Source organism: Etheostoma cragini, chromosome 8 (assembly GCF_013103735.1).
Source record: "Etheostoma cragini isolate CJK2018 chromosome 8, CSU_Ecrag_1.0, whole genome shotgun sequence".
NCBI lineage: Eukaryota > Metazoa > Chordata > Actinopteri > Perciformes > Percidae > Etheostoma > Etheostoma cragini.
In genome coordinates, this window is record NC_048414.1 from 19,332,721 (window position 1) to 19,345,062 (window position 12,342).

Sequence of the window (12,342 nt, forward strand, 5' to 3'; positions counted from 1 at the left end):
AGAGAGACAGAGAGAGAGAGAGACAGAGAGAGAGAGAGGGCCAGTCTGACAGCTCAACAGAGCTGACAGGTGGATGTAGCAGGGTCTGGTCTGCTGGTTTTAGGGGGCGTGGTCCATGGATGGTCCAGAGTTATTGTCGTCAAAGTCCCGTTGGTCCATGGGCTCTGCCCTCGGCTCTGGCAGCCTGGAGAGAAAACAAAAAACAAAAAACAGAGACAAATTAGGTGACCGCAAGTCCGTCCAACTCTTCTTCTCTCTTTCACAAACACCTGCATGCGGCAACACAAACACACATCCCATCCGCACACGCCCCCCCAGCATGCACGCATATTATGGAAATCGTATAAACCTTTGTGAAATCTAATCAGCTTCAATCAAGCTACGCCTTAAGTAGAAATCATCCATTCCGTAGGTTTCACATTAGCAGCTCTGCGGTGACGGAGACAAAGCGATAGCTAAATTAGCGGGACCTGTAGCAATCCGAGCCTGGCTGATAGATTCAATTCCACCGGAGACACTCTACACTAATCATATGCTCTAATTGGACAATGTTATAAGGGTTATAGAGCACAGCTCCGCCCTAAGACGCAACTCTCTTCTGTAACCCCCCCCCCTCATATAGCTATGGTATATCCATTTTCCGAAGACTGTGTCTCAGCATGTTTTTCTAAACACACACTTACTGTATGGGGGATGCTGTTTAATTCAATGAGATGCAATTCCCTTTAGAACTAAGCCATCTAATTTCACCACTCAAATGTTTCCTTTGAAACAATCAACGACGATGATTCCACATTTAAATCTCTGACGTCATCTTGATGTTCTACAGGGCACCCATTGGAGTCAAAGTGAGAGTTAAATGCGATGGCAGCTTGACTGACGCTGATGATGAAACTAACGAGTTCGAGGTTCCAAACATAACGTGCATGTGGTCGCCTGTTTTCACAGGTGACAGTGGGGCACCTACATTAGAATGTCAGCGCAGTGCTAAGCTTTGTTCTCTAGTTATTATACTTGGAGGGTAAGCGCTTCATAACAACAAGTTAAGCAAACGGGTAACTTGTATAGCAAGCAAAATGATCTCTCACACAAATAGTAACACAACACAGAACATGCACAGTGAGCATGAAATAAAATGAAAAAAAACAATGGGTTCCACTTTACTTGAAGGTATCTATATAAGAGTGACATGATGCTGTCAAGGACCTGTCATAAACATTATAAACAAGTCAAAACTTTATAATATAACGCTTCTTTTAGTAAGTGTCATTTGTGGTTAGGGTACATGTGTTCATGACAGTGTCATGCCACTCTTCTATAGAGACCTTCAAGTTAATTAATAATGATACAAACACATAGAAGTTACTGCAGCAGGGGCAATGAAATGAGACAGCCAGTCATGATGCAAAACACTCATACAGTAGAGTTGTACACAATACTCAATGTGGTCCTGTGAAAGAGTTTTTCTCTTATACTTAAATGTACTGCCTGTCAAGGTAAAAAAGGAAATGAACTATTTTGAGTGTAGTGCATTCAAATTAATGATGGGTTGAATGTGGTTAGCAATTGGTCGGGGTCACCACATACTGTCGATGAGATGTGATGCTGTTATTCATGGCTAAAAAGACTTTTCAAAGTTGTTTAACTTCACTAAGCTTATATTTTACCATGCCGTTTTGGCTGAACAAAAATTAAATGTACATGTCTATAAAGCAGTATCTGCATTATAGACAGTGGTGTTGTCCAGGGTGTGAACACACTTCTGAATCCTTTACACAAGGGAGCAGCTAATTCAAACATCATATATTGACTTAGTGTTATTTTGTCGTCTGTATCTCTTATCCCTCTGTCAACGACACATTTCCATCCAGCTCTCTGCCTCTCTACATAACGTACTGTTCCACCTCTGCTGTATGTCATTTGCTGCACGAAGCACAATCTTTGAGAAAAACACGGACACGTCGGTGAATAGGCTGCGATGTCTTTCTGTGCGCTGCTCCCTGAGTAGTCCTGTCTGACATACTACTGTCGGCGGAAACAAAGAGCCGCTTCCTTTGCCTTTCTGCACCTTCTCGAGGAGCGAATCATCAACACACACTCACAACGGGGCATCTCATCAAAGAGCAGCCACAAATGTGTGCACGCATTAATGCATGCCAGCACACCCGTGTACACCTATACGTAGAGTCGTAAAACATTACAGGGAACCGTTCGGCCTTTCTCAACTAAATGGATTAAGGCTGAAATGCCTAGTGGTAAAGTTATAGACAGTTTTAGGGTTTTACATGGCACCGACAATTACATTCACACACACACACACCAATTTACTGACTGCCAAAGGAAATGCGGGTCAGAGTACATACACATATAGTCACACTTACACCATCTCTCTGGTATACAAGTATACATCTGAGACATCCATTACTCAAGGGCTCTTCCCGTTCAAATTCCAAGCAAACACCATTTGCAGAAAAATGTATATGTGCAGAAAGCACAAATACCATTTGTGCTTTCTGTCCCACTTCAATTTTACTCAGTTTTCAAATTGTCTACAGCGTCTCACAGGCTGTTCACTCTTTTATTGAACACACACAAGTCGGCATTGAGCTAAGCTCCGCACCCTCACACGGCTCCCTCCTGTCTGACATGGTGTTTGGGGTGACACGTTGGCAGACTTATTTTGTGTAAGGCAATGTCATCTTGCATCTCCAGTCAACCAAAACATTCACACCCTGCTATGGTGTAGTAAAAAAAAAATAGCAATTACAAATATATTTATATGGCACAAAGCGGGTCCTCCACTATGGAGGCAAATGAACTATTTATATTCAAACGGTATTTGCTAAGCCTTAGGACACACAGATGTAATTACTTATTTATTCCACCCGCAGGAAAAAGGCCATTACTTGAGAGAAAGAGAGATAGAACGGTGGCAATTGGGGTGGGTGGGAGAGAGGAAAGACAGAGTGGAGCTTCAACATGCAACAAAATGTCAGTGGGTGGGTGATAAATTCCCTACAAGTTAAAGCCCTTGCTTTGTTCTCTTTTTCTGTCTGTTCATCTTCCCTGGCCTAAGTAAAAGATCACTTTGCTCTGTGTGTGTGTGTGTGTGTGTGTGTGTGTGTGTGCGTGCACGCATCCTGGCGACTGGGTTCTTTCCACCCATGACTTATTCATACACTTTAATGCAGTCAATGTATTATTGATCAGGGACGATCATTGCTTCCTCCCCTTGGTGGGACCATGTCCTGTGGACGGGGGCGGGCTGAGGGCTGGGGGGCCCGCTGCAGAGCTCCCTGTCTGGGCTTTAGTAGAACATTGGCTGTGCCTCTTGGGTGATGGATGGACAACAGCTTTTGTGTGTGGAAATTTGGAACATTTTTTTTGTGTGTGTGTGTGTGTGTGTGTGAGACAGAGAGATAAGATTTTAGATAGGACTGATAGACTAGAACAAAGCTAATCTTACTAATGTCCCCTCTCTGAGTGAAACAGAAAAGTTTCTCCAGTAGCCCTTAAATGAACCCATCACTCATGAGAGAAATCCCCTGGCTCTGTACGGGGAAAACAGAGAGAGGGAGCGTGCAGGATGTAGCCTAGACTTTGACTTTTGTCTATCTCATTCTATTCCTGTTTTGGCCTCACCCCCATGCAGCTCTCTGGGAGATAGAGGAGGGAGGGGTCCTTGCCCTGATCTAGTTTGAATTCCCTGCTCTCGGCAGAGAAGCTGCAGGACTCTAAGTCATCATACCGGAAACACTCCCATCACTCCGCGGCAGCCTTGCCAGCTTGTTTCTAGCCTCATTGCCATATGAATAATCATGCTGCAGTAGCTTGGATATGCTCAATGGGGTTGAGGTGTGTGTGTGTGTGTGTAAAAAGATGGAGGGACGGGTAAAGGGAGGAGCTGAAGAGCAAACTGGGGGTTGCTGATAGGAGAGTGAGGTACTTCTTGATTAAGCAAAGCGGTTGTGTGAGAATAAGACTGTAAACACAGCGCTGGTGGCAGTCTTTTTCAGGGGAATCTAACTATTGCAATTTGCATTTCCAAACAGAAATGATGCCATCTAAGCATACTCCATCACATTAGACGGCGGGACACATTTCTCTATAAGGTTTGGTCTAATGAGAGAGGACCCTTAATGGTTATTGATAGAGCCCAGGAGGACAGACTCTTACCCTTACTCTCCAGTGAAGCAGTGCACTCTGCCACTACTTAATGAAGTAAATCGTGTCACTTCAGCAGGCTGATTTAACATTACAAACAGCTTTGCAACCAGAAATGACTGTGATATGGAAATATAGATCAAATAATGAGGGAAAAAAGGAGTGCAGAGCATTAATGACGTGAGAAAGGGAAAGTGAATTTAGAAAACAACACAGGTAATGACTTGGAGATGGCAGTCTAAAGTAAAAAAAGAAGATAATACATACTTCCCACTATTCTTCTCTACCTTCTCTGTGCTAATGTTCTGCTGGATCTAACTGGCCATTATCTCTCTCTCTCTCTCGCTATCTTCTCTGCCGACGTTCCCTTTTCTATCTATGGATTTATGCACTTTCCTTTCATCCGGCAGCCCTGTCAAGGGTTGTGTAATTTAGAAATAGCCCCTGCACATGCCTTTCATTAAGAGCACCCCTGTGATCTCCCCAACACTTTTCACTGCGATGATCTAGTCACCTAGAATTTGAGATACGGATATATCCTAATGAGAAGAAATGTGTGGGGGAAACCGAGAAGGGCAATGGAGGGACATGGAGAGGTGGAGGAAGACTTAAGGAAGGAAAAGACAATTTATCAGAGCTTCCATGAAGGGGAAGATCAAAGAACAAAAGGAGGAGAGCCAGAGCGTCGGCAGGAAGTGACAGCATCTTGATTGGAGCTTGTTGCCGAGGCTTAGACACAAGAAAAGGAGGGCCGATGAAGTGTGGAAGCCCAGACTAACACTTAAGTTTCTAATAAAGTTCCATTGTCACAGGTTACTCGGGCCATGATCAGATAAGGTGCTTTTGGATTTGCGCCTCCAAGTTTAAAGAACTTCGAAAGTCAGGTGTAGCTACTTCATAAAGGAGACAATGTAGGGTCGTCAGCGGCTACTGCTACTATATAAATTACACTGTATAAAAATGACATCAAATTACAAACCAATTACCTCTGCGGAAAAAGAAAAGAGCAGATTGTGGAAGAAAACAAGAGAAACTCAGTGGGCGATGGTAATTAAATCTTCTATAAAAACATTGTATTTCCAGGGACAGAAGCCTTTTACAGTTGATCACTTTTATGAAAACAAATTACATATTTTAGACTTTTCAGTTGGGGTTAATGCTTAATAAGTATGCTGGGGGTGTATCCCTTGAAGTGTTTTAAACTAGTTTGCATTTAATCGTAAAGGCAGATATTGAGTGTTGGAGACTTCCCAGAGGTACTCCAGTGGTTTGTGCAAGGTCCATTTTTTTTCCTGTATTTATACACTACCCTAGAATGAATCCAGGTTAGGAATGAATCCAAGTTATGAATATTGTCCTGTAGAGTCCATGCTAACTATTAACACCCACCAAGTTGCCTAAGACCTGGATAACAAGGTAACAAGGGTATTTCAAAAGAGTTAATCCAGGTTATGAATATTGTCCTGTAGAGTCCACGCTATTTGTCTGTTAACTGTCAGCTAACTTTATTAGCCGATCTCGATCCATTCGAAATAATGTATTTCTCCATAACCTGCACCGTGTTTGGCCGTATGTTTGTTTTCTTCAAGTTGCTGCCTACACCCGTTTTCACCCGACGTCCAGCAAGTGCTCCCACTGTGGAGGGAAGGCTGTGTCACCTCTCTGAGCAGCTATCTGAGAAAAAGCTGCCGCTGGCTATCAACCCGTCAATCATGGGACTTGGGAGCCAAATTACATTCCCTTCCCAACGGTATATCGCATGAAAGGAACATCCAATTGGAGCCAGTCCAAATGAACGGGCTACAGATCTAAGCCCCGCCTCCCAGAGCCAGCAGGCACATACGTGTGATATTTGAGAAACAATATGTTCAACAGTGTTTGAATGAATTTAAAAAGGTTTTGTAAATCATTTTAAGTCTTTATGATGTTTTTTTTTTTCTAATAGCAAAGAAGTGAGTCAAAGCATTTAGCAAAATTTGGACACATGTAATACCAAATACTGAAAACTCCCTAGCTCCCATTAGGTCATGAATAGAGTAGTGCAACTATATAGAGCTCTTGTTGTCAAGGTGTAGAAGGTGTGTGTTGTGTTCTCAACTGGTAAAACCGTACATACAGTAGCATCACTGCAGCCCATTCAAAATGCGGATGCTCAGGTTTTCGCTGCCAAAAGGATAAAAAAACGAACAAAAAACACTCCGCTTTGAATCTCCTGTCGCCACCTGTACCCATTATTTTTAGAATTGCCTATTTTAAAATGTAAGTGATTGCTTTGAAAGCATGATTGGGTCTGCCCCGTGGTACATCGCAGACCTTCTGACTACACATGAGTTGCACTGACTGTGATCTTCAGATAAGACCTGTCAAAGTAGCCTGCAGACTAGCTAAAAGTAACCATGATCAAGGCGTTGAGACTACAGAATCACACAACTGAAGAAATCAGGTTAGAGAGGTAAAAAAAAATGCTTGTTTATTATGTAAATTGTAAGTGATGACTTGTTTTCCCATTACGGTCTTTAATAAATCATGTGCATTCCCGTTGTATTCCTATTATAAAACATCTTCTGTATAATACACCATCTTCCTCTGTCAAGGCAGAAAGAAAGAACAGTCTCTTATTAAGATTCTGTGGAGAGAGGCTGCTATGTGAGAAGGTGCTACCAACTCTGCAGGTGTTGGAGGTGGATGGCAGACAGGATGGTTCACAACTCGGATTTTATGATTGATTCAGGTTTAAATCGCTGACACACAGGATGGTTAACTGATGCACAGGAATACATGGAGATGCATTACATATGCGTTTCAATTAAACTATCATGTTAAATTCCATAGAGGCAGGCAGATTTTTATTATTAAACGCCAGTTATTTCATGGCTCCAAGATAATATGCATGCTGATAAAGTTCCCTTGGCCTTAAAATAGCCCCTCATCATCACATACCATTCACCATACAGTTCTTAGAGATTGGCATGGGGTACTTTCCATAAAATCATGTCGCAATGGAAATCAACTCAGCTATTAGTCTAACTGAAATAACACAGTGCCAATCTCAATGTATGGTGAAGGGTATGTGATGATGGGGGGGCTATTTTAATTCCAAAAGGCCAAGGGAACATTATCAAGATGCATATTATCCTGATTACATGAAATAACTAGCTTTTAATAATAAAAATCTGCCTGCTTCTATGGGAATTTAACATACGGGTGTGTATACTTATGCCCCCTGTATTTTAAGGAAGAACATTTATTTATTTAGGATACATTATTCCTTCACAAATGAAATTGGTGTCCTCAAAGGTTGGATTTTTCCACATTTTTTTATTAAGTCAACTTAAGCAGGGATTCCTATACTCATGAGCAGCACTGTAACTACTCGAGAGTCTGCTCTTGAGACTTTGGCTCTAATTTTTGGGACAATTAGGGCAGGATTCATGATTCAGGAATGGCTTGGGTTTTGGGACTTTCCCAAATTTTTCGGGACATCTGGTCACCCTAGGCTGAATGAAGGACAGGACACTGCCAAAAACACGTGGATCATGTATTCTATTTACTTTTACATTTTTGCTTAGTTTTTTCAGATTTATGTTGAAAGAGTTCACACACGCACATCATTAAAAACCATTACGGAAAAGACAATTTCAGTTCAGATACTTACCTCCTCATTCGAAAACTGTAGCCATGTCTAATGTTTACTGATGCAGTCTGCTCATGCTGTGCAAACCAGATTCACACAGTAGGGATTCCTGATGTTAGTGATTCGCCTTGAGACAAAGAAAACACCCAAAACACTACTGTTCTTCTCCAAGACATGGAGAGTATAATCTACTCTGGTGTCAAAACGTCCTGCTGGGCATTTTAATGATAACTCCATAATCTGTCTTTATAGCCTGCATCTGTGCAACAAACCCGTGTTGAGCCACAGTCGCAGCAGTACTGGCTTTGTTTAAATGTTGATTCATTGGGCTGAGGAGATTCTTTTCCCAAGGAAACACAACTGTCTGTATCTATACTGACCAAAGCAAACTGCATCCACTGATGCGAAAAACAAACTGTTATTGTAGAATCTCTAAAATGACAGCTGGATCTAGCAATCTCATCAAATATGAAGTCTCCCTGTAATTACATTTCATTTTGGGGATGAAACTCTTCAAACACGCACAAGTGTACTCTTTACACCCGCATTTACATCAAATAAATTACCGACTGTATCTCAATACCTAAAGATGAGCGGAAAAGTGTAGGGGTGAGCAATTTTTACGAACCGATTGACATTTATGAATTGGTTCATCAAAATTGAGTCATGTTTTTTATTTTTTGTTTTGTAACGGCGTTTACACTATCACGTTGGAAGAGTAACTACTTTTACATAATCTGAATCTTTTTTTTTTTTTAACTAGGAACGATGACAGCCTGCCTCTTTCAGACTCACTGGTCTATTCATACTGTTCACTGGGATTGTCTTCCCCCTGAAAAACAATGCAACACCCTGTGGTGTTTCCATGCTGTTCCAAAGACTTAATCAGTTGACAGAGGAAGTGAAGAGACAAGGCACGAAAACAGCCAATGCATCATGGGACGGGGGACAGAGAGCTAGGGGCTGTTTAATATGACCCTGTGTGTGCACCGCAGCTTATTCATCAGAGCAAAATGGGAGAGGCAAAGAGAAATCCATCTTATCATCCACCAGATGTATTGCCTCAAGTAGAACACACTCATACTCATATTCATGCATGTCATTATTTTTGAAATGTGCATTAGAAAGTGCGGTGCGTACCAGTCCAACCGAGGATTGCGTGCGGTCAACTCACTACATGATGCATGCATTATGCTTCGGATGCCTTCTGTGCCTCTTCTCCTGCATACAGACCGCAAACAGTGAGCCGTAAAGTTCTGGGAAGCGGAATAAAATAGTGGGCCGGTGCTCAGCCAATCAAAATAATCACGCAGGTTCGTCTGCGCTGCAGCAGGTGCGAGGACAACCGTTATCCCTCCATGAACTAATTTCCCGCTCTCTTTGACACGGATACCTGCTGTTAATTATACAGAGGAATTAATGCAGAGCTGTTCAGATAAGAGCATTACACCACTGTAAAGACTCAATCTTACATCCACTCATTTAGAGAATTTCACAATTCCTGTGGCCACGGGGGCATTAGAGGAATTAATTGAGAACTGCAGCAATCCCATCCCCACAGCCCAAGACAATAGAACCGGTCATTTAACTTGAAAGTGAAATTTAAACTGACCTAAAAATGACAACAAGCATCCCTGTTGTCCCTTGCTTTAAGTATACGACCGAGTGCGGACCATAATGATTCCTATAAAGCCACTCTTCACCGAGATGCAATCTGACAATAAACAATTACCCTGAATAGAAGATCCCTAAAAGGAGAGCAAGCAAGAGATAATGGAATCACCTGAATAGTTCCCCACTGTATAACAAAGAGAGAGGGGAGCGAGGACGACATGTTGGATATAGCCTGTCGGCTAACAGGAGGTTTAATCTTCACGAGGTTATACTGTGTCATCTCCAAGACATTAATCATTTGATATTCTTACAAATATGCAGCTATTCAGTTTTTAAAACACAGTCCAATTCAGACCCATAATGAACACACACAAAATACTGGTCTCACTGTGTTTTACAACCCATGCCTACTCTGGTGATACAAAGGAAATGTTACCGTTTGGCGTTTCACCGGGAGAGGGACATGATGACTGATGACTACTACAGATGTAATAGGATGCTGTGTGTTAAGCGCTTGGACAAAATACAGTAGTTGATCTTTGAAGTTGATCTTTTTTTAAAGTTTTTTGTAATTAGCGCATGCATTATTTCAGTAAAGGCCAAACAAGTGTTTTGTGAGGTGACAGTGGTATTGACCTTTGACAACCAAGATGTACTCAGTTCATCCTCGCATCCAAGTGGACCTTTGAGCCAAATGTGGAGATGTGTTTCCCTCAAGGCGTTCCTGAGATACCATGTTCACGAAAAAATAGGATGGACGGACAACGCGAAAACATGACACCTCCGACCATGGCTACCACTGGCGTTGAAGCATAAAAACAGGAACCATTTTATGAAGAAGATAAAAAGAAGAAAAATGTCATTTCTTGATTGCCTGCTATCCCTATGCAGTGTATCCTATTCTAAAAATCCCAACATTACACAAATCAATCCATCACTCAGTCACTCCATAATAATAAAACTCTGAATCACAGGCTGCACCTGTGGTCACATGCTAATCATAGACATTAAAGACGCTGCCATGGTAACCTATTTCACACAGTGGCACAGCTGTATGTTAATATTATCCCAGGATGGATGCGCAGATAAAGTACACAGTTAGGTGACACGAAGAGAGACCATGTACTTATTAACACAGTTTAATTCAGCAGTCTGTACAAGTACTGTCTTAAAGTGAGACAAAATTGTACAGACACTGAGTAAACACAGTGTTTGACAACTGACTGGATTTCAGAGGTGTATGTTTTCCTTGACATTTCTATTAATTCTATGATTTACTTCAGCCCATTGCAACATATTATGTTTTATAGACTCCTTCTATAAATACCATTGATGTTGTTGCCAACATGTTATGAACAGAGCCCGTTATATTGGCGGGGCAATATTATTGGCCAATATTAGGCATTTTCCGAAATATTGGTGTCGGTATTTATATATTTTTTTATATTCATTCTTCAGAATAAATTTATTTGTCATTATAAAATCAATAAATTAATATTTAAAAAGTAAAAATGGACTGTCAATCATGTTATGAGCGTTGGCGTTGCATAGTTTGTCCACCAGAGGGCACTCTACAATGTCCCTTTTGACACTGACATTTTTTTCCTTTACTGTGTTTTTGTTCAAAGGACTTTAAGTTTCATATCTTAAGATGGTATTTTTATACATTTTATTTATCAGACCTTTAATATATTCTGATGTTCCTCTGTTCTGTTGTGACAATAAAATAAATTATAATCATTATTTTAATGACAACTCATGAATAACTACAAATAACTAATGTTAGGAAAACCTGTTTATGTTTGGTAACGCATTTTTGCATTTAAAAAATAAAATAAAAAATATATACATCTTATTTGGTTATTTATTTTTGAATAACCAATTTTCGTATCGGTATTGGCCTTAAACATCCTTTATCGGTTGGGCTCTAGTTATGAAAGAAACTGACTGAAATACTGCAGCACACTCTGCCTCAACCTTTTTGCAAAACACTCTCATGTTCACCTGGGGATACACCCTTTGCAGAAGTAGCAACACGGCGTCAGGCTAAACTTTAACCTTCTGCCTCTCCAGTAGAAGAAAATCCAGAATCAGAAGTTGAATGTTGAATGAATGCCGCTGAATGTTTTCTCCATGCAACAAATGTGCTTTCTGGAGTGTAAAGGGCATTCCAGCCTCACATGGGTGCTAGTGCTACTGTGGTTATGTGTCCTGTTCGCTTCTGTTCATGAAACCAAAATTACAGCACAACTTTTAATAATGGAGTTTGTTCTCAAAAACACTTGAGTTCTTGACTATTGGCAAGTTTTGCATAATAGGAAGGTGCTTACATTCTTATTTTCTTCTTTTTTTTGCTTTTGTAATGACTATTTCCTCATGCAAAGTAATACAATCTCTATTGAATTCCAGTCTTCATCCTGCTGCATGCGATTAGGGATTTAATTCCCACGTCTTAAATGTGACAATGGCCTTTGCTGGATCAGAAGTCTTTCTCTGATTGAAGTCGATACAACTATCTATGACCACTAATATTTGGCCTACTGACCCCCATATCTCAGGCATAGGAGGCTGATCTTGCTTCAATATACAGGACCCAGCTCTGGGGATATCAGGTTCATGCCAATCAGAGTGAAACTTCCTATTCCTGCATTGAAGGTTTTGCAAAACAAACAAGCATGCAAACTTTAAATATAGACTATGCCTTTGGCTTAAAATGAAATTTCTCTAGTATCTAATACTCCTTTGAAGTTTGAATCTCAAGCCTACAAGAGTGAGAAGGGTAGAGGAAAACACATTGGAGAGATAAACTTATCTGTCCTTCAGAAAGCACACGGCATGAGCTTATAGGTATGAATAGTGAGTACCAACGCTGTCCCCGCTCTCCCTTTCACTTCACACTTCTTATATTCTTCTTTCCCTATTTTCCACCA

The 12,342-nt window shown here is 41.0% G+C and overlaps 1 protein-coding gene across 2 annotated transcripts in view; it reads right to left on the minus strand.

The window, feature by feature from the left end:
- Positions 1-60: 60 nt before the first annotated feature.
- The window catches only part of trim44 (tripartite motif containing 44), a 46,428-nt gene continuing 34,146 nt past the window's right edge, over positions 61-12,342 (minus strand). Inside the window, exon 6 of one of the 2 annotated variants that reach the window (XM_034878710.1) lies at positions 61-184. In XM_034878710.1, coding sequence (XP_034734601.1) covers positions 100-184 — 85 coding nt within the window. In that variant the 3' untranslated portion in view covers positions 61-99. The remainder of the gene's footprint in view (positions 185-12,342) is intronic. The other variant, XM_034878711.1, reaches the window with a different exon arrangement.